Below are 22,768 nucleotides of genomic sequence, written 5' to 3' on the forward strand. Positions count from 1 at the left end.
CAGCCCCCAACCCATGACTCACTTGTAGGAGAAAGTCTCACTTCCAGGCAGCTTCACCACCTGCCTAATGGCCAGAATGTAACGGATCACACCCTTTACCAGAGTTGTTACAAAACAAGAGAAATAATCAGAGGAGCAGGAACTGAAAAGGAGATTGCAAAACACGCCCCCCAACAGCACAGAGAGCCACTCAGTGTTTAATGGAGGAAGGGCTGCCTTTGCTCCTGAAAGACCCCCCCCCCCCCCCCCCCGGCAGAGACGGATTATGTAAACAGGAAGCGGAGCCTCATCAGAGCAAAGCAAGAAACATGCCAGCTGCAGGAGACGCTGCTCTGCATTGGACCTGGACTGCAGGGAGCGCAGTGACCAGCTTTAATCTGCTGGAGCTATATCACAGCAGAGAGAAAGAGGAGGTCTATGAAGGGTGGAGCCAACATAACTGCTCCCTGCTGAGGATTACCATGACAGGCTTCAGGGGGTGGGGGTGAGGGAACCGGAGAAAAGGCATCCAGTCCGGGAGATCCAGTCCGGGGCTTCGGGGCAGCCGCTAGCGCACCGAGCAGGTCTTTGTGTGGGAATGATTCACAATGACTTCAGCTAGCCAGTGTGACACACACACACACACACATACACACACACACACACACGAGAGTGCCAGGACGCCGCTCGGAGAGGCTGCAGTGCCGCCGCATGTCTCCCTCGCCCCAGCAGTGACGTCACAACCACATGAATATTGATGTGGGGGCCTGTCTGTCTCATAGACGAACAGAAGGAAACAAGATGGCGGTCGAGTAGTAGTTGTTAAAGGGGTGAGCGGATGCTGTGCTGGGATTCTGCAAAGTGGAGGGACGTAAAACAAGGTGAGAGCTGGCTCTCTTTTTTCTCATACTCGAGGGACAGCTGCCCTTCTGCATGTGAGCGGCATGTGAAAGCTGAGTTCTCTGCGTGTTGATCTGGCCAGGGGTGACAGTAATAAGGAGGGCTTATTAAAGCTCACACAACATGGCTGACATTTTTTCCGACAATGTCTCTATGTACATTTTCGAATGGTTAATGGCTCTTCACCTAAAATAGCACAGCTGCTCTGCTTTAAGGCACTGCTGAGTGTCTCAGACGTAGCTAAGCGAAGCGGTTTCCTGCTGATAAAGGCTCCCGGTGTTCTGTGCTCTTTGGAATATTTGTTTTCTTTCTGGCTGCTTCTCCGGCTTCTCTGAGCTGCCGTTTTCTCTCAGCGTTGACTCTCCTGCTGTGCCACAGACCTTATTCCCCTTTCCAACACTTTCTCCTTTGTCCATGTGGCTTTTTTTTCTCTCTGCACGCCCGTGTGTGCGAGCTTTCTGTCATCTGACGAGATAAATGGGGAGTTCGGGGGGGGGGCTACAGACAGCGGCTGGGGTCGGGGGGCGGCAGCGCATGTCCCTGGGGCCGGGTGCCGCGGCACGACTCACCGGCAAATGACGGGAGACACAAAGGCAGTCGCGGGGGCCGGGGGGGGGGAGGGATGTGATAGCAGTGAAAAAAGACCAGCAAGGTCAGGAGCTGGAGCAGGAAAGCTGTGTGTGAGTGAGGAGGGCTGATCGGGAGATGTACCTACGGGGAGAACCACACATACACATGTATGACCTAATGCTTCTATGCATGTAGCATGTCCAGTTACCCCTTTAATCAGTGCCTAAGCAAGTGTAGTATTTAAAAAAAAGCCCACGAATTGTCACACTGCTGAGGCATCGTGATGTTTTGGCAAAATGCTGACCCACAATTTACGGGTGGATGGAAACTAGAGCAGCAGATGTGAGGGAGGTTTAATGGCCCTTAATGCCAGCCACTTTGATTATATAGTGCGGGTCCTGAGGTGCTGCTGCTGTAACCTGTCATCAGAGATGTACTGGGCTACCTGAAAGTGCCACATTAGCATCTTAATGGCTGTTGCTGCAGACTTAGGGAAGAAGATGGTGTTTATCTTAAGGTTGTTGTTAGACACAATTAAATGTGGTGGATTTTATTTCTGTGCAAAGATGTTTTAAATATAATTCAGAAATCCGATGACATTTAACTGCTTTCTGGGAGATCTAGCTCCTTCAAATGTGAATTGGAAATGTTGTTCTCTGTTTGTCTTTGCGCTAATTCAGCATTAGTATCACAAAGCCTCGGAGTGGCAGGGCTTCGCCTGCCTATCTGTTTGGCACTTTCACTGGCTGCGTGTGCTTCCCTAATGGGTGTGAAAAGCACAACCGTGTGTCTTTTGTCAGGGTGCCTCAGCTATTTGAAGCTAATGGAAGGATAAGGGGATCTTAGCGACATTGGTTTGCATTGATTTGGTTTCTGTGTTATTGTAACCATGGTCTAGTTTAATTGAAAATAAGATGGAAGAGAAAATATTCTGGTGTTAAGAAGTGCCTCTGGCATTTCTCTGAGGCAGAATCACTAATGTTGTTTTGATCTCGGCCCCTCCCATTTTCTGTCACTTCACCTTGGAAGCGTGCATTGATCCGTCAGCCATTTTAGACAGTGAAAAGCAGTGACTGTGAGAGACTTGCACACTGGCTGCGTCTGCTATGAAAGGGGCTGGCTGCATGTCAGGGCCTCCGAGTCCGAGCAAAACCACCTGACGCTCAGCCAAGACCACGGCTACAGCTGTGACGCTCAGAGCGCGGCTACTGGCTGCACGCTGTCACGGCGGCGCATGTTACTCTCAGCTGCTTCAGTTTCTCAGACTATCCCAAGCAGTCACACTTATGGGCTCCATGCTAACCGCTACCAAGCAGTCACTCCAATAGGCTAACTCTACCAAAACATCACTCCTATGGGTTATATGCTAATCGCTACCAAGTCATCACTCCTAAAGGCTACATGCTAACCGCTACCAAGCCATCACTAGTATAGGCTGTATGGTAATAAGTACCAAGCTGTCACTCCTATGGGCTGCATGCTAACCGCTACCAAGCCATCACTAGTATAGGCTGTATGGTAATAAGTACCAAGCTGTCACTCCTATGGGCTGCATGCTAACCGCTACCAAGCCATCACTCCTATAGGCTGTATGGTAATAAGTGCCCAGCTGTCACTCCTATGGGCTCCATTCTAATTTACCGTAGTTTAAGTCAGGGTCACCCTGCGCATCCTATTCTAAGCCCCGGAATTATTTTCTGCACTAGCTACGGTCTATGTTTAGCAAGTGAATATGTCAGGTGGTCCAGATTTTACAGTCTGTTTTGATGTCAGTGTTGCTGGTTATTCAGTGTTTTGATGTCAGTGTTGCTGGTTATTCAGTGTTTTGATGTCAGTGTTGCCGGCGAAGGTGTCGGACTGGTGGCGCCGGCCGCATTCAGGCCGGCCCGAAAGCTCTGCACGTGGCCGCAAGCACATGGCTCACTGTTTACAAACACTATCCCCGTGTTTTCCGAGGCTGGTTACGTAATGCCGCAGAATCACAAGTAAGGCAGCCCGCTGCGGCCACGGCGGCCCGCGTGCGAATAACGTGGACTCACTACGGCGCAGGCCTGCCCACATCACCGCCCCTTCTCCTCAGCGTGCGTGTTTGCGTGTTTTGGTGGGAGGGGCCTGCTGCACATTTCTGTCATCGTGCTCGTAAACTTTGACGAATAGCGTGATGTTACCCATCAAAGTGCCCTCTCTGTGCTTTTGACAGGCTCAGGTTTGTGTTTAACTGATTGGACATTCCGTCAGGTTGTAACACCGCAAATGATAATATTAAGCCTTAGAAATCATGTTGGGCATCCAGTCTAAGTACTTAAGTTCTCTGTATCCTGGTTCACTGAGCACTGGATTAGCAGGTGTGTAAAATGGATGGATGTGCTCCTCAGCTTCATGCACTCTCTGTCTGTGTAACTTCATGCATACTCTAAGTCTGTGGCATAAAGCCTTCGAGGAGGTTCCCCTTCATGGTCATGTGATTTTCATGGTCATGTGATTTTCATGGTCATGTGATTTTCCCACTGTCTCACATGCAGTCCCCTTCACGTCTTTCTCATTTTTGGTGGAAAATCTGCAGTCAGCAAAACACAGCCGTGTTTGAGTTACGGTTTTGAAACTGAGGATTCATGCGCTGGCTGTGCCAGAAATGAACACTCATTTACAGTCATCAGATTACAGTCAAAACTGGAAACCTCCATAAACTTCAGTGTTATGCTTTTGAACTACCAAACTGTCGACATGCAGTGCTGCGTAAACACGTGTACTGGGTTTGAATGTTTACATGTCTGTCTTTGGGGGTTAGTGTCTGCTTGGCCACCCGTGAACTGCCCCGCGCAGATTCTGAAAGGCATTAAGAGCTTCAAACAATATTGCCAACCGTATCAGGCTCCTGAGTTTGTGTCCTGCTAAAAGTTACATGAGGCTCAACTCTGCTGCTGTCCTCAAAATAAAAAGAATGCTTGCTTAATTACTTTTCTGTTGATTAAATGAATCAGTGACAATCTGCTCACACTGATGTGCTCGTTGTCTCAGGTTGATTGTTGGTAGGTAGGAAGCGAAGACATTGAAAACTAGCAGTTTATAGAACAGTAAAAAGAAAGTGGATCAATACTGTCAAATAAAAGCAGAGCTGTTTTGCTGGGGAATGAAGAGGCTTCACACATCAAGTCCACTGTGCCTTTACTGACCTCAAATGTCATATATGTATGTTCCTACTGCCTTTACCAAAGTCAGCATTTACACCTGAAAAGCCAGCTTTTATAACACAGTCCCACACGGAGGAATTCTGCTTCTTGACTGACCGTCTGTGCTCCTCACCATGTTAATGTTTACTGCGGAGGGCTTTTGGTGGCGATAAGCTGTCGCCATGGTTACGTGGACATTAGCTTTCAGCACACGGCTCCTTGAGGCCATCAGACGCACGGTAATGAGTGACAGACAAACAGAGGGACAATGAGGGCAGAGGCACAAAGGCCCCACATCTGTGTGTACACACGTCTTTATTAGCACATTAGCGTTAGCTGCAGCTCTGTCACAGCCACCTAGCGGCCTCGCGGAAGAGGAGGCCCCATCTCTGTGTGTACACACGTCTTTATTAGCACATTAGCGTTAGCTGCGGCTCTGTCACAGCCACCTAGCGGCCTCGCGGAAGAGGAGGCCCCATCTCTGTGTGTACACACGTCTTTATTAGCACATTAGCGTTAGCTGCGGCTCTGTCACAGCCACCTAGCGGCCTCGCGGAAGAGGAGGCCCCATCTCTATGTGTACACACGTCTTAGCACATTAGCACTGTCACAGCCACCTAGCGGCCTTTGGGAAGAGGAGGCCCCATCTCTGCAGCTGCTACCTTGTGTTACCTTAGCGGTGGGCTCAATTATAACGGACCTGGGACAATAAGCAGCTAAGCAAAAGCCCAGATGGAAACTATCCACACAAATGCTTATTGCTTTTAAAACCGAAGCCTAACTTTAGAACGAATATAGAATTACTGATGCCAACATTATTAATATTTTTGGCAGATGAAGTGGCATAAGGCTTGGTACCATGAATCTATGCAATGGCTGCTTAATTAGCTGTCGCATATATTTCGAAACGGTCAAATGCACTCCTGGTTACCCAAACATGCGGAACAGCACCACAAGTCGGCTGTACCTGAAACGGAGTGAGCATTTAAAAGCAGCTATGAAGAAAGGTAGCTGGCAGCCTGTCATGGCTAGGGTGACCAGATAATCCATGTCAGGGAGGACACTTTGAGCTACTTCAGGTTTTACAAACTACTTTCAAATTGAAAGGCTCCTGTGCTCGGCTAATTAGTTCAGCTCTTCTTGTGCTTTGACTGGTTTATTTCCTTGACTGAAAGACTCATCCAGCTGTTTCACATTAACATTAGTGACACATGCATGATTATAGGAGACTGACCAATCAGCACACAGCAAGAACTCAGTGCTCAAGTGAAATCCAGGTCCGTTTAATTGAAATGGTAATTTACAATTCCTGTCCTAGCTCAGAGTGTCCTCCCTGACATGGATTATCTGGTCACCCTAGTCATGGCTGTCCTCCCGGGATGGAGTGTGTGAGCAGCATGACACCTCGCTATAATGCTCGCTTCAGTGTTGGTGTGTAATAACAACCACAGGCCTCAGTTTCCTGTTACACACCTCAGTCAGTTAAGGGGCTGTTGGAAAGCGCTCCCCTGACTGATGGTGGAGAAAATCTCGCATCCTCCAACTGCACGCTGCTGAATAAGAGTGCTGTCTTACGGTGAGCGGCGTGCATATGGCGCACAGATGGTGCCAGAAATGCTCATGAGCTCCTGCAGGAGGCCGAGACTGAGAGGTCTATGTGGCTGCCTGCTTACACCGTCATGGTCGTTTGGTTTAAAAACTTGCGTGATGTTTGTTTTAAAAATACCTACAATGTTCTTTTTAGGTGTCAAAATAGCGAAAGCTAAGAAAAACAAAAAGGTTCTGGCAAAATGGTGCTGTCTGTGTTTGTTTTTATGTTTACTCTCCAGTGTAATGAGGCACCACTTCACTTACGCCATGGTCACAGTGTTTCCTGTCTAGCATTAGTGCAGGGGAATGACAGGAAAGTGACAGAAAGCACTGAATGCACGTTTCTCGCTGAGAGTATCTTTTTCATTACTGGGAAAAGCTGATTTTCAAGCCGCCGTTCTGAGAAGAAAAAAAAAATACGAATGAATGATGATGGATGAAAGTCAGCGTGGAGGAGTCTGCTTACTCACCAGCTGCTTACTATAATGTCACACATCACCAGTTACCAGGCGCTCTGATGTGGGGAGACAGAAACCAGAACGAGCACAGAAGGTGCATCTCAAAAAAGGCCACTTCTAAATTTAAAGCGGTGATCCAAAGTGGTGCAAATGGCCTAGTTATTAGGCAGTTTGACCAAAGGAAGGGACCCAGGGCCAGTGTTCATTTTGACAGCACATTTTGATCTCTGTTGTCATCTGGCTTTCTTTATTTAATTTCTTTCCTTCCTTTTTCCTGTTCTGTAAATACTCTCTCTAATAATGTTTAATGTATCACAACACATCCCCGTAAAGCGCTTTGGGACAACTCTGTTGTGAAAGGCGCTATATAAAAATAAATTGAATTGAATTTAGTTTTAGTCTTAATCCTTTGACGAAAATGCATCATAGTAGACAGATTAGTCTACCTCTATGCACTCTAGATTCCTGAAGGAAACATCTGTAAAGCTGCAGTTACAGTGTGCTATTTGGTTTGAGCATACAGTGTTTAAGGACATAGATTTAACTGCTGTAATGCAAAACATTGCAATTCTATGCAATTCTAAAATTGCTTTATATGAACTTTATCATTAAGTAAAATGTAAATAAAACCAAAATTTATTCTCAAACAAAATACTTGCATATTAACACATCTTCATTCAAAAGAAACAAAACTCAAGTGTCCTCTTTCAAAATGTTATCAAGTTTCAGACTGTTATGCAATAAGGGACGAAGGGCATGGGAGCCACAGATGGGGCAAACAAACAGGGTTTTATTCAACTAATAGAATAAAACAGAAAGGAACAGGATCATGACAGGTTTTCCAACTTTGGTCAGCTGGCTGGAATGAGATTCTAAATTTGAGACGAGTCAGCACATGTAAGAACTTATTACCTTGTAACCAGTCTGTAGGGTTTGCAAACTACCCCAATGCTTTTGATATAGCTAATTTTAGGCCTTGAGTGGAATAATGTAGATTTGTTGCAAGATTTCTTGCGCGAGATACAGAAAGCATGAGTTGCTTGCATCACACCAGATGCATGAGAGTTGGCAAGTCGGGATCGTGGGGGATCAAAACCAGGAGCTCGGAATCCTACAAACAAGTAGGATTGACAATAATGCCAAGACTGGGGAGTACTTTTATACAAGGACTAATGAGGGAGCAAAACGAGAGGCAGCTGGAGTGAATTACACAAGGGCAGGGTTGGGAGGTAAGACAAACAGGTAACAGAATTCGAAACGTGTGGGCCGACCCAGCGGATCAGAGCAGAATTCTGCCTGACGTGATGGTTTCCTGATTTTAAGTTTTAAAAATTGCACCACTGCATCCATACTCTTTATTTGTTGGCGGACTGTGTCATGTGTAAATGGGATGTGCAAACAGCTTCACATCGCTCATTGTCCAGTTGTCTGTTTGTTTGGCTTATTTTTCACCGAAAATGATTTTAAAAGCATTCATCTTAGTTTTCATTAAAGGCGCCTTTTTATTTTGTTTTTGTCAGATAAAATGTTGTTGACAAATATTTTTTGTCTTAGTTTTTGTAAACAAAATTAACACTCCCCAGGACAGGGTAACGTCTGCCAGTCAGCATAAAGGTTGTGGACTTTTGTGTGATCAACAGGGTTGAGCAATGAGACAGTGCTTCAGAATGAGGATCCTGTGATTCCGTGTGAGAAAAGTGACCATACTGGAAAGTTGTGGCATCAAACAGGCGTTATGACGCGTGACGAAAAGCAGCTAGTGAAAAAAAGCCCAAGGCGAGTCATTCATCACCTCTGCGTTTGCCCTCGATCGACACAGAATCATGCCTGTGAATGGGAGTGTCACTGTGTAAAACCCCCCAAACAGTGGTTTTACAAGAATTACCAGAAGATGAAAAATGTTGGTTATAGGCGTGTCGAGGAGGTTTGACATTATCAAGCTGAGTCAACTTTCGGTGACAGAGGGGGTGGAGATGTTTCTCGTTCCCCTTTAGCCAAGTGGTTCTGCTTCTGCCAAGTGTCACACAAGGACGACCCAGTGCTTGCTGCTGCTCCATCTACCTGCTAAGCAGAGGCTTGGAGTCTTTGGCCTGTTTTCCTTCAGGTCCTGGTGCGTGGCTGATTCCTGCAGTGAGGCTTTGTCTTTACCTAGCAGGCCCCCGCCTTGGAGCTCGGAGCTGGAAGCCACAGAGCTCCTGTAAATACCGGTTGAGCAGGATGGGCAGCTGGCTCAACCTCTGCTGCGACCCATCAGGTTCTGACAGGCACGCTGGCCAGCACGTGTGTCTCTGCACTGCTGTGGGATCTCAAGCAAGCCATTGCCCTAGGGTGCAACGGGTTCCATAATTATGGGAACCCCCCCCCCCAAAAAGAAGCACAAAGCAACATATTGACATAGGATACAGGAGGTACAGGCCCCTCCCAAAATATCCAGCCTGAAGTTATTTAAGTGGTCGCAGTAAATCGATTCCAGTCATGCCTCATGTAAACTAACACACGGCCTAAAATAGTGCGGATATGAATAGGTGAGAAAGAGCTGGACCTAATAGGCTGGCAAACAGCCCCCCCGGAAAGGCCGGGCCACTTTAAGGGAGTACACAGTAGCGGTTTGCAGTCGCCTGGCCAGGTCCTCTCTGCTCCCTCTCAGTGTCTCTGAGCTTCTCACTGTGGGTGTAACTGTGACAAAGTGTGCTGGAAGCCGGGTGAACGGTAAACTGCGAAGCGGCTGCCTAGGGCCACTGGACTGGAGTCTGCTATTTAAAGGGCCAGTCAGTCTGTGAAGAATCACTTCTGTGGATGAGAGCAAGAAGAGCAGACATTTATTTTAAATGTTATCACCTCAGTATTTTTAATCATAAGCCGTTCATTTGCTTTAAATATAACTAAATTGATGGATTGGAGGTATCAGTAATTTCTTTATTTACACAGCCACATATAGTCCAGATCTTTATACACATACACACACACACATATTTATACACACATACATACAGATACACACACATACATATATATACACATACATACACGCGCACACACACAGCAGTTGAACAGCACAAAACCGGTTTGGACAATAGGATAAGGTAGTGGCCTCATTTTCCTAAGTGTTTGATGATTAACCTCAGCCGGTTCAGCAGCCACTTACAGACAAACACGCTGGCTGCACGTCAGTGAGCAGGAACAGGACACCCCCACAGCCAAGCTCTACCCTCTGTCTCTTTCCTGTGGACTGAGCAGGCTGTCAGGACGGTCTGGTTTGCTGCCACAGCACCGTACTGCTCAGCCAGCACTCCTCCCACATCAGCTGGCCATCTGGCTGCGGTGTAACATGATGCCTGGCAGTCGGTGTGTTCCGGGTTTGAATGGAGCTTTAGCAGCATGATGCCTGGCATTCGGTGTGTTCCGGGTTTGAATGGAGCTTTAGCAGCATGTCCTGCCCGTGTGCATATTTATCACCCCTGAATCTCATCTGAAGAAATGAATTATTGGATATGAACATGCAAACATATGATGTCCATCAGAACCATGTATGATCCCTCTATACCAGGCTCATGTGCCTTAGTGACACAGTAGGGCTTGTCTGTTAGACACACACTGCAGATTTCAGTTCATAAGGCCATATATTCCTAATATTTCTGTGAATATTATGGTACTCTGATTACTTAAAAATGTAAAGGAAACGGTTTCACATCAGCTTATTCTAAGTTGGAAGAGTGTTGTGTTTCAAAGCATCTTACAGAGCATTTAATCATGAATCAGGATGTTGAACAACTTTCTATGATTTGTAGGGCAGATTGAAAAGTTGAACAACTTTTAAATGGAACACGAGAGAACTATGCATGTTAGATGTGGTGCTCATGGGCATGGCGGCTCGGTGGGCGATGCAGACCCCTCACACTATGCATGTTAGATGTGGTGCTCATGGGCATGGCGGCTCGGTGGGCGGTGCAGACCCCTCACACTATGCATGTTAGATGTGGTGCTCATGGGCATGGCGGCTCGGTGGGCGATGCAGACCCCTCACACTATGCATGTTAGATGTGGTGCTCATGGGCATGGCGGCTCGGTGGGCGATGCAGACCCCTCACACTATGCATGTTAGATGTGGTGCTCATGGGCATGGCGGCTCGGTGGGCGATGCAGACCCCTCACACTATGCATGATAGATGTGGTGCTCATGGGCATGGCGGCTCGGTGGGCGGTGCAGACCCCTCACACTATGCATGTTAGATGTGGTGCTCATGGGCATGGCGGCTCGGTGGGTGGTGCAGACCCCTCACACTACTGGTTGTTCAGAGCTTGAATCCCATCCCTATCACTGGGCCATCCTGGGTCATTCCCTGCCTTGTAACCAAAGCCTCTGGAATAGGCTCCGGACCCCCTGTAACCCTGAATAGGATGAGCAGGATGGATGGAAAAGTATGGCTCACGTGTTTTTAGGTCCTTTTCATTATCAGTTTCTTTAAATGCTTGCTTAATTACAGTAAAATACACACCTTAAGCAGCCAAATATGCAGCCAGAAGTAGATGTGGCATTGGTAGTTTAAGGATAACTTATATGTAGAAAATTCTGACTTCAGCTTATATCCATTTATATATTAATGTGTGTAGGTCTGTCCATAATTTAGGAACCCTGACAACTCCTGTTCTGATTTCCTTCAGGAGACACAGAGGACAGCCCTGTGCATGGAGCCAGTGCTGACCAGATGGAAACAGAGCAGGCCAATCATGAGGAGGAAGAAAAACTGATACATTCACCTCCCAGTGTTCCTCAGCTGAACGGAAACAAGATCTCCAAACTGCAAAATGGAAACCAGCTACCAGGAGGATTCGCTCAGCAAGTCAATGGGGAAGACAGCTGGAACCACTTCAAAAGCTATACAGAGGTTAGCCAGATAAAGAGGCATCACCAAATCCATTCTTGCTCTGCTGATGCACAGAATATGTTTGAAAATAACCCATACAGGACCAACGGTGAAATAACGCATGCCTATAGCGAGCCATCATCACAGGGACTACACCAGGAGAAATGCCAGGTGGATCCCGAGGTGAATGGAAAGGCAGACAACGTGGGAATCCCTTTAAGTAAAAGCGACCTGCACTGTTTTCCTGAGTTTACAGACACAGAAGAAGTGGACTGTGGTGCTTTACAGGAGCAGCAGTCGGACAAGAGAATCTGCGCCTTTGCTGAGGGGGATGTCTTTGCACGTGTGAGGGGCAAACCGACAGCAGCAGCGTCTAATGGTGCTACAATGACCTCGGCCGCCATGGAGGGCCTGAACAGCAACACTCTGGAAGAAGCACTGTGTCAGTATTACCCAGACCACAGCACTCCTTCACCACCTCAAGAGAATGCAACCGAGCACCTAGCTACAGAGGATGATCCTGAACGGGTCATGCATTCTCCATTCCTTACCTCAGGATTGCCTACATTACCCCAAATCCCTTCTTATGGTCGACGGGACGAAAACTTTGTGGAAGCAGGACGCCGCGTGGACTACGGCAGAGCGCCGTCGATGGAATCCCAACAGCCTCAGCAGCAGCTCCATCCTCCTCAGGATATCTCTGAAGGAGCGGTCCAGGAGGAGCTGGTCCCTGGAGGGGAACCACTTATGTTACACAATCAGAACACCACGGGGAGGCTGCAGAACTGTCTGCATTCCGCTGACATTTATCAGGGTTCGAGTGAGAAACTCAATGAGACGTTCCTGGGAATTACATCTCAGACTGGTGACACTGGTAGCCCAGGCTCCTTCAGCGATGAATCTGCCCTACAAATCATAGAAGATGCAGTGTCAGACCCTGAGGACTGTTTACTGGCCACGAATAGCACCCTGCTCTCCCAGAAATATGAACAGCAGGTCCAGTTGGGCGTCCAGCAGAAGGCAGACAGCCGTGGACAAGCTATTCATTATGGTCTACAGAACCTTGCTGGGCCAGATTTGTCAAACCAGCAACCCCCCGCCAACCTGGTGGAAAATGTTCCAGATTTGAAGTGTGATCAAGGTCTTCAGACTCAATCAGTGAGAAATGCAGAAGAAATAAGGAGAGCTGAAAATGCTCTGGCTCTCAAAAGAGGTGCCGATGGGACATCCAAGTCCGGAAGGGCGAGCCGTGACCTGAGCTGGATCGATCTGAATTCCTCCCCTCCTGCACAAGCATGGAAGACCTTTGATTCCCATTTGCATCAAAGACACCTAGAAGCAGGCAGCTCTGAACCTACAGGAGGCGCTCAAACACAAGATTTCAAGATGTCCAGCATGCAGCAACATGAAGAATACCCTCAGCTGTCCTACAAGAAAAGGCTTGATCACATCAACCAACCTCAGCATGGGCTGACGCTGACATATAATGATGTCAATGATGCAGGAATTAGTGATAATTATAAATTTGACAGAACAGCACAGCTCCCCCCGCAGCCAGAACATGCTCATGAGCCTATGGCTAAAAAACAATGCATGCAACAGCAACAACTTGTGCCAAACCAAAACAAGTTTCCGCAGCTACCAGCAGCACCAACACTAATGCAGAAAAGGGCTCAGTTTCCTCATGACATGTTGAGACCACAGGGGCCGGAGTGCTCAACCTTACAGATGTGTCTTAAAGCAGAGTCACGGGGATGTTGCTCACAGCAAGGGCTGCTTCAGACTCCACAGCAACGGGAACTCCAGAGACACGCAGCGCTTAGGATGTACCTGCTGCAGAAGCAGGAGAGACAGGAGCACCAGAAAATCCCAGATGATTTTAAATACCGGCTAAAGGCTATCAAAACAGAGAATGACTTGGGATTGGAGTCTCTAAGCACACATCAGGCTCACGAGCCTGGAAACCCTTCTCCTCAGATACATGTGAAGCAGGAAGAACCACATGCAACCTGTGCATTGCAGCAGGACAGCATTATCACCACCACGGAACATCACTTAAAGCAATACCAGCTAGCAGCCAACTTGCATAGAGGGGACCCCCTGGCCAAGAAGTTGCCTAACAAAGTCAAGGTGGAGACTTCGGGTCCTGTGACCGTCCTGTCAATGCATGCAAACCTCAAAGGCGTAGACACGGGACCTACAGCTGAGAAAAACAGCTTGTTGCAAGTCAATCATGAGAAGAACTCAGTGTCCAGTCTTAGCACTTTCCTCGAATCTCCCAGAAGACTGCTGGACCCTCGAGTCAAAAGCCTGCTAGACATGCCTGTGAAAACGCAATATGAGATTCCATCATGTCACTGTGTCGGTAAGCGGGTCACAAATGGACCGTCAGTATTTTACATCTGTCATTCATCCATCATTGTGAAGACCTTTGGTTAATGTAACACACAAATATACAACTTGAGTTGTTTCTTAATAAACTGCAAGAACAATTATCTGTAACATTAATCAGTGTTCTTTTGGCATGAATAAATGCATATATGCAGATGTTATGCTGAATACTAGCTGTAAAGTTTAATGTCTTTGCGTTGGGTAGAACAACTCAGCGAGCGAGATGAAGGACCCTACTACACTCACTTAGGAGCAGCCCCAAATGTAGCAGCCATACGGGAGCTTATGGAGCAGAGGTATGGCTGTCTTTCACCCCACGCTTTCTATTGCATCTTTGGAATGGCATTTTCACACTGCTTTCATTCCTTTTTAAGGTATGGCCAGACTGGCAGTTCTATCAGGATCGAGAAGGTGGTGTACACCGGAAAGGAAGGGAAGAGCAACCAGGGATGCCCAATAGCCAAATGGGTGAGACCAAGATACCAACCAGAGAGAATGAACGTTGCTTTTAGTGTAGCATTGTGTATATGAAGTAAGGTCATTGGCATCTACTGGGTGCTGGGCAGGTGATCCGGCGAGGCAGCGAGGACGAGAAGCTGCTGGTGCTGGTCCGGGAACGGGCCGGACACACATGTGCGACGGCCGCCATCGTGGTGGTGATTGTCATCTGGGAGGGCATCTCCACCAGCCTGGCCGACCAGCTGTACACAGAGCTCAGTGACACCCTGACAAAACACGGGGTCTTGACCAACCGCAGATGTGCCTTCAATGAAGAGTAAGTCATCCATCAGTATGGATATTGCTGGTGATTTTGAGAATGGGTTGGCCTGGTGTGGAAAGTGGACGTAGTTTGGCTGGGGGTGCTGTGGGGAGCCTGGGTAAAGGGGGGGGTGGAGCTGCTGGTGCTGTGCACCATCAGTGTGGATATTGCAACCCTGCAATGGGGGTGTACCTGCATGTTCTGAATAGCAACCCCATACCTCCTGTACAGCTGATATAGTGAGATACAGCTTACAGATCTCAGACTGACACACCAACCTGACTGATAGCTGTGTATTGTTACACAGTGGAGGGGTGTAACACCCTACAGCAGTGTTTCCCAACCTAGTCCTCGGGGAACCCTGCCCAGTCCACGTTTTTGGCTCCCTCCCAGCTCACAGCCAATCAGGAACACTGGATACCTCGTACAGGTGCGCTGAGAGCCGAGAGGAAGCAAAAATGTGGTCTGTCCGGGGTTCCCCGAGGACTGGGATGGGAAACACTGCCCTACATAACCAATTGCTGTTTTGAACTCTGAGCTCAGGCCACAGGGAAGGTGCATGTCTCACAAAAAAGCATAATGTGCATCAACACGCCTATCACTCAGAATTCCAGATTCACTTATAACTAGTTATCAGTGCAATAGATCATTAAAATACACTAAAGAAATATATGCCAGATATGCGTATCTGAAATGGTCCCGTGGCAGACACATGCATAGCACTGTGCTTTACTTAGCTTTAGTCATGCTCTGTTTTGAATGAAGTGCATGTTTACAATGGCACATGCCTTGAAACTGTCTGAGTACTGGGCCTTAAAGTCTGCTCCTTCCCGCTTAGGAGAACATGTGCCTGCCAGGGCTGGAACTCCGACTCGTGTGGAGCCTCCTTCTCTTTTGGCTGCTCCTGGAGCATGTACTACAACGGTTGCAAGTTTGCCAGAAGTAAAACCCCCAGAAAATTCAAGCTTCTTGTGGATGACTCCAAACAGGTAAGACCACAGAACATTCACTACTCAGATGTGTCAGAACAGAAGACCTCACGCGCAAGATCCTGTATCCTCTGTGAAACATCCTCTGCTACTCAGTGATAATTCGAGGTTAACTGATGTGTCTCTTTAATAGGAAGAGAAAGTAGAACAACGCCTGCAGAATCTTGCTACTTTAATAGCTCCTGTTTATAAGAAAATGGCACCGGATGCATATTCTAACCAGGTAAAGAAGACCAACCCTAACCCGCATCTTATTGTCAAGTTGTACGTTTCACTTTGATTATGTCCATAACGGAACAAATCTGAACATAAATGTAAAATAACCCTAACCCTAACCCAGTACATTTATTACTTTTAATGGTCACAAAAATTATGTTATTCTCCATATTAAGTACCGAAAACATACATATGTACCCCTCAATGTAGCTCAGTAATCAGTACAGCTATGTCTTGAGAGACATTGGCATACAAAAGCTGCAGCTGTAACCCTGAGATGTTTTGTGCAGGTGGAGCACGAGAACCGGGCGGAGAGCTGCCGCCTGGGGCTGCAGGAGGGCCGGCCGTTCTCTGGGGTCACCGTCTGCATGGACTTCTGTGCTCATGCTCACAGAGACCTTCACAACATGCAAGGAGGCAGCACAGTGGTAAGCATGGGTGGCTGGGACTGCTCCCCGCGGCCGTGGGGACTGCATACTGCGGCTGTCGGGACTGCATACTGCGGCTGTCGGGACTGCTCCCTGCAGCTTTGGGGACTGTTCCCTGTGGCTGTGGAGACTGCTCCCCGTGGCTCTGGGGACTGCTTTCCATACCTGCCAGAACTCTTCCGTGTGGCTGTGTCTGTGATGGTGCCGACCTTTTGTGCTATTTGCAGGTGTGCACTCTGACTCGAGAAGACAACCGGCAGATCGGGAAGATCCCTGAAGATGAGCAGCTCCACGTTCTGCCCCTGTACACGGTGTCCCCCACCGACGAGTTTGGCAGTGTGGAGGGCCAGCAGAAGAAGGCGGAATCGGGTGCCATCCAGGTGTTGAGCGTCTTCCGGCGGGAAGTGCGCAAGCTGTCTGAGCCGGCGAAGCCTTGCCGTCTGAGGAGGCTGGAGAGCAGGAAGTCTTCAGCCAGCAAGCCGCCAAACCCTGACACACCCAATTCCAAGGGTGAGAAAGCTCTTCAGGTGAAACTGAAGCAGGAGAATGCAGGAGATAGTGCCCCAGAATCAGGTACGGTGAGGTCAAGCACATGGCCTGCTCACATCATCCACATTCTGATTTGCCAACCACTTATTGCTTCGGTAGTGGAATACTTTCCCTGCTAATTTCTTCTCTGCGCTTCTCCCCATATAGGCTCCTCTCACATGGCTGCCACAGCACTGGCCCATCAGTCACAATTAGTGACACAGCACCAGCAGCTCCGCCCACCCCCCCCTTACCCAGGCTCCCCACAGCACCCCCAGCCGAACTACGGCCACTTTCCGCACCAGGCCGACCCATTCTCAAAATCACCAGCAAGTGGGAGCTGCTATTCATCTGCTTTGCGTGTTCCAAGTGAATCGCATCCTGCAAGTTCTTATCCAGGTGCTTTGAACAACGGAAATCTCTACCGCGGTTACCCATGCAATGGAACGGTCCCTGTGGACGCCTTTAGTCCGTACTACTCTTCAAATGTAAAGCATCTCAGCATTTACCCATCTCAAGGGCCTCAGCTGTACTCGCCGCAGTATGCCGGCCAGCCTCCGTTTGGAGTCGGCTACCCACCTCAGCATGCAGACCCTGGTGCTCAAGTCAGCAGCTACGGCCAATGTAACACACCTTCTACAGTGCATCCAATGGGTCCTTATCCCCCATTTAGCCTTAATGGTAGGTCTGACCTTCAGTACATGGAGGCTGTATCTCAGCAGCCGTCTTCCCATCCAGACTATGGGGCCATGAATAAAAGCAGTCAATATGGTGCACCTCCCAACTCATACTTTGCTCAAGCTTTTAAGATGTTCGCCCCACCTCAAGACTCTATCCATGTGCACGACGTAGCAGAGATGGAATTGCGTGGCATGAACGGGAAGGTTCCGGGAACAGAGAGCTCCACTGAGCAGGGCTTTGGGCTGCCCAATGGCAACATCGCAGGTGGCCTCGAAAAGCCAGAATCAGAGGAGCCCAAGTCTGCTAAAAATGCGGAAGAGTGGTCAGACAATGAGCACAACTTCCTGGATCCAAACATCGGGGGCATTGCAGTAGCTCCCAGCCACGGCTCCATCCTCATTGAATGTGCCAAGCGGGAGCTACACGCCACCACCCCACTGAAGAACCCAGACCGGAACCACCCAACCCGCATCTCGCTGGTCTTCTACCAGCACAAGAACCTGAATGAGGCCAAGCACGGGCTGGCAGCGTGGGAGGCCAAAATGGCCGAGAAGGCCCGTGAGAAAGAGGAGGATGCAGAGAAGAATGGCAATGAGGCGACACCCAGCAAAGGCAAGAAGATCAAGAGGGAGCATGGCCACTTGCTGCAGTTCCTGGACCCGTCATGCCGCCACGACATCCGAGCCATGACCCAGGGCTCGGTGTCCAGCACCACCAACACCTACATGTATACCGCGCCGTACGTGTTCACTAAGGTATCAGGACCCTACAGCACCTTGGTTTAGCGTTCATATTCAGGTCTGCAACCATAAATTCAGGAGTTATTCTCTTAATTCTTTATTCTATATAAACCTCATGACCCCAGATCTTATAAGCGATAGAAAGTTCAGTTCATGATATACCCTCAGATTCTATGCAAAGGATTGTATGAACGACGAATAAAGTGTAAAAATGGCAAACTGCGCAGCCTGGTCGCACAGGGGCCCCAGGCTGAGCTTTTCTCGCTGGTGTTACCGTAGGGCAATATCTATTTATTTTTTGTTACTGCTGTACTAAACTTGTGGTGCTTCTCGTCCTATGCATCAGGACACTTATTAATGGAAACAAATTTCCATTTTCGTTTTCCTTCTTTTTAACTGAATGAGTTTATTGAAACAAGCAAGAAACACAGACTTGATGAGTAAGTAAATTCATGGTGCTAAAAATAAGACATCAGTAGAGATTCCTATTCAATTGCCTTCATGCTCATGTATCACTCTTGCAGATGTTTTTTAAAAAGTTTTAAAAGGTGCATTTCCAATCAACAACTCGTGCCGGGATTTGAAACATACAGTGGCCAGATTTTATAGACAGCTAAACATTTTCATAATGTTTTATTAAAAAAAAACTTATTCAAATAATGCTACACCTGCATCCATAGTTACAGTAAAATATTCCAGCCATTAAAGAGCCAATGGATGTTATTACTAATGAGAAATACAACTTCAACTATTAAATGGCCTGTGTTCTGGGGAGTTTGAAAACGGGTTTTTACACATATTTATTGTGGTGCTTCAATGATAAAAATAAAATAAATGAATAAATAAAGGTAGTGAAAAGAGAAAATATTCTTATTTTTAATATTGTTTAAGATTGAGCCATTTTAAGAGCGCCGTTCTGAAGATGCACATGCACAGTGCGATATAACATTTCCCTTTCCCTGTTCCGGGTCATTCCACTAACCGGACAACTGTAACAACATTCAGAGCAGTTCTTTTAAACAAAAACAGCCTTCTGGGATTAGCTACGACTTTTCTAATGATCAAAAATGTTCAGAGTAGATACATTAAACACTGTTAACTCTAGATATGTAAGCATAATGGTTTCAAAAGCAGCTGGCTTGCTGTGTGGTTTTTAAAGTGTATTGTACGTGTATAATAAAAGATAAACGTATTTGTACAGTAAATTAAATTTCTGGCCTAAAATTGTCTGCTTTAGATTTTAGTACTGTAAAGAAAATGTTTCTTTTTTTGGGTTTAGCTGATTTTCTTTCAAATGGTGCTATCGACCTTCTGTAACTATGTATAATGTGACAGTTTTTATGAGCGGTCAGGACGTGATGAATGATGTTCCTGCTTGTCATATTACCTCAGAACTCAGTTGGCAATATGAGTGTAACTTAGTGGATAAAAACTCAGTTTTACTAGGTTTATATGTCATCACATTCATCAAAAACCATTAGATTAGAATGATGCAAAATGCATCATTTACTGTTTTTCAAATTAATCTATTATATATATAACTTGAACTTCAAGTGTTTCTTTTATAGCAAAATCAGGGATATTTGAGTCCATTTTCTAAGGTTACATAACCTCTTGTATAATGACATTTTCTCCTCCTCACGGGTTTGAATCCACTCTTTGCCTGTATATACTGTATACTATGAAACAAATTCATTCTACAAGAATATTACCTTTAGTTTGTGTGTGTGTAATTTTGAAGTGTAAAGACATCATTTAACGTCAAAGAACCATATGCACTGACTCGAGTAAAGGGAAACGAATGGCACTTAAGGTGAAACAAATGCCATCCAACATCAGACAAAGACCATGAAGATGAATATAATGAATGTGCATCATACGAGTCTGTATGATAAGGCAGAGCATACCCATGCATACTTTGTTTAGTCATTATCGTATAAATTATTGTTATTGTGTTTATTGTTTTCTTTTTTTTATTTGGTTGAACCTAAGGTTGTATGTAACAAATCACTCCAATACATCATTTATACAATCATTTGTGAAAGCACTTCTTTTGTATAAAAAATAAATGGATACAACTAAACTAAATGTCGAGATATAAATGTTACAGGTACTGTACCTTGTCAAGAATCTCACTCATGCAACATGCATTTGTATTAATAAACCTGGATCTGAAAATTGTTGCATTTAAAATGTTAATATAAATTTGACATATGATATCCTTTGTAGCCCCATTCAGTCAAAATGGATGAATTTGCAGAGTCCTGACCCTTAAATACACCCGATGAATGTTCACTTGTAGACGGAGCAGGCTGTGATTCCCGCAGCGTTCAGTGCTGGACGGGAGATGCCTGGTGAAATGAGAGGTCTGTGTACAGATCCGAGTGTCCATAGCAGGTGCCGACAGAGGGGGTGTCACTGCGGGGAAGCAGCTGGATTCCTTCTGCATGGGGAGGGAATTACTTGAATGGCTTGTGGAGCTCGGCTGACACACTAAAACGTACGGCATTGCTTGTAAATCTGAACAGCTCCCATCTTCCCTGGTGTTTGGTGTGCTTTACAAATATCCTATAAATGACGATGCTGAGTACTGTAAGCACTGCAATGTACTGAATGCGGTTTCTGAAAACTGTTCATTATATCATTCCTGATATTGCTGAGATGTGGGTGTTTCTATTAAAATTTATATTTATTTAAAGCATATTTGATCATTGTTATGTGTCTTTCTTGTCATCTCATAATGACCAGCACACACACAATCAATTTCGAATTAAACTACTTTCTAAGCCACACCTGCTCCTGGTATTTACCTGAGAACTAGTGTGGCTCATCAGAAGCCGGTTATGATAGAAAACCTACTGGATAGTAGCTCTCCAGGACCGGAGTTGGAGACCCCTGATCTAAACTGATAAGCCTCTGTGTCTGTGATGGGAAGGTCACCGCTTGGAGCTCTGGCCTTAGCAGAGTAGTTACACGCATGCAAGCCCCGGAGCAAGGCCCTTAAGCCCCAGCTCCAGGAGAGCCGCAGGCTGGCTGACCTGGCGCTCTCACCCACTAGCGTGATCTCACTTCTTCATGTCATGGAGAGCAGGATGTGGTAAGTGAAAAGAGAATTTCCCCCATGGGGATTAATGAAGAATCCCTAATATATATGGATGTATGCATTAAATAAGATAAAATTGTCATCTTGGGGATATTTGTATCCATGCAATAGCTGATGTGGTAAACTATGTAAGATCGTTATTTACTTTTTCATGTCATTATGTGACGGGTGGATCATTTCCACTGAATAACTGATCTGAGTCTTCATATCATATATGAGTCCAGCCCAAGCTGTTTGAGTATCAAGTATATAACTGAAAAAAATGTGTGCAAACTGAGTCAAGCTGAACCAGGTAAGAAAAATGATCTTAGCATCAGTTAAACAGGTCAAACACCGTCTGCCAAAATATGCAAACTGCCACATATTCATTTCAGTTAGGGAACAGGAAATGGAGCTTTCAAATTTTACTTCTGCTTTATTTGATATTCATAGATTAGATTGAAATATCCTGGCCCTTTTCCAAATCTGGAATCAACTGTAAAGGTTCATGCACATATAACATTTACAGGTTGTGTATTTTTTCTAAAGGAGGCTATTTTGGAGCTATGAAAAACATACTTCACAGCAGCTTGTGCACAAGTCTCATATTTTGTCATTACTTTTGTTTCCATCCTCGTATTTCTGTGTAATTATCTATTCTGGTTTAACCTGAGCTGCAGGTAATGCGAGTCTTCAGATGGTACAATTTGCGTGATTAAATCGTCCCTTTTGTGTTGAGTAACACTCCACTGACACCCATGATGAACCCGTTCACTGTCTGTAGTAAATCACTTTTATCCATGGACAGCTTGCAGCTTTCACATTGTCAAGATGCTCAGATCTCCTAGATGGTCAAATATATACAGGTTGCCAGATGATGAGATTGGTACTGTAAATAAGTCCAGGAAACTGTAGTAAAAATGGATCAATTCCCTCAGATGATGGGGCGGTGGATTCTAGATATTACTTTGTCTCTGGTGGAATTGTGCTGGGAAACTGCTGCATAAAGACAGTAGATGCACTGAAGATCGGAGGATGTGTCATGTAGGAGACTGTGCTGTAATTGCTGGAAGTCTTATCAGAGGATTTGTTCAGCAGGGAGATGATCTGCACCCTTTGTCAGCAGTTAAAATGGAATTTTGTTCATACATATGATCTTAGTGACCCTTCACTCAGCTGGCAGAGGGATAGATCTGTGACGTAATCCGTACGTTAGTTTACCTGGTTACTGACAGATGGACATGCTGTCCCTTGTCCCCTGACTGCGGATTGATGACATTGTTCCCTCCTTGATCCTCTGAGACTGGCAGTACCTCCTTCTTCCTACAGCTGTACCAATGCAGACAGCAGGCAGCTGACGACTTCGGCCACCTCTGTTCTCGCTGCCACCTGTTTTCGAGTACATTTAACATCATGCATGC

At 46.5% G+C, this 22,768-nt stretch overlaps 1 protein-coding gene across 1 annotated transcript; it reads left to right on the forward strand.

Annotated features, from left to right (window-relative positions):
* Window positions 1-496: 496 nt before the first annotated feature.
* Window positions 497-20,968, forward strand: LOC111852123 (methylcytosine dioxygenase TET2-like). The gene is made up of 10 exons (XM_023827679.2): window positions 497-860; window positions 11,330-13,897; window positions 14,129-14,219; window positions 14,298-14,391; window positions 14,490-14,698; window positions 15,522-15,672; window positions 15,806-15,895; window positions 16,179-16,316; window positions 16,544-16,889; window positions 17,013-20,968. Exons 1-10 carry the CDS (start codon window positions 818-820, stop codon window positions 18,308-18,310), a joined length of 5,028 nt encoding a protein of 1,675 aa, XP_023683447.2. The 5' UTR covers window positions 497-817; the 3' UTR covers window positions 18,311-20,968.
* Window positions 20,969-22,768: the final 1,800 nt, after the last annotated feature.

This window comes from Paramormyrops kingsleyae, chromosome 12, assembly GCF_048594095.1.
Source record: "Paramormyrops kingsleyae isolate MSU_618 chromosome 12, PKINGS_0.4, whole genome shotgun sequence".
Lineage (NCBI taxonomy): Eukaryota > Metazoa > Chordata > Actinopteri > Osteoglossiformes > Mormyridae > Paramormyrops > Paramormyrops kingsleyae.

What these genes read in the sequence shown, in the direction of transcription:
- LOC111852123 (XM_023827679.2), top strand. Translation starts at nt 818, where the DNA reads ATGCTGTGCTGGGATTCTGCAAAGTGGAGGGACGTAAAACAAG. An exon ending in GTGGAGGGACGTAAAACAAG is followed by an intron (nt 861 to 11,329) that starts GTGAGAGCTGGC and finishes GATTTCCTTCAG; the next exon opens with GAGACACAGAGGACAGCCCT. An exon ending in GATGCCCAATAGCCAAATGG is followed by an intron (nt 14,392 to 14,489) that starts GTGAGACCAAGA and finishes GGTGCTGGGCAG; the next exon opens with GTGATCCGGCGAGGCAGCGA.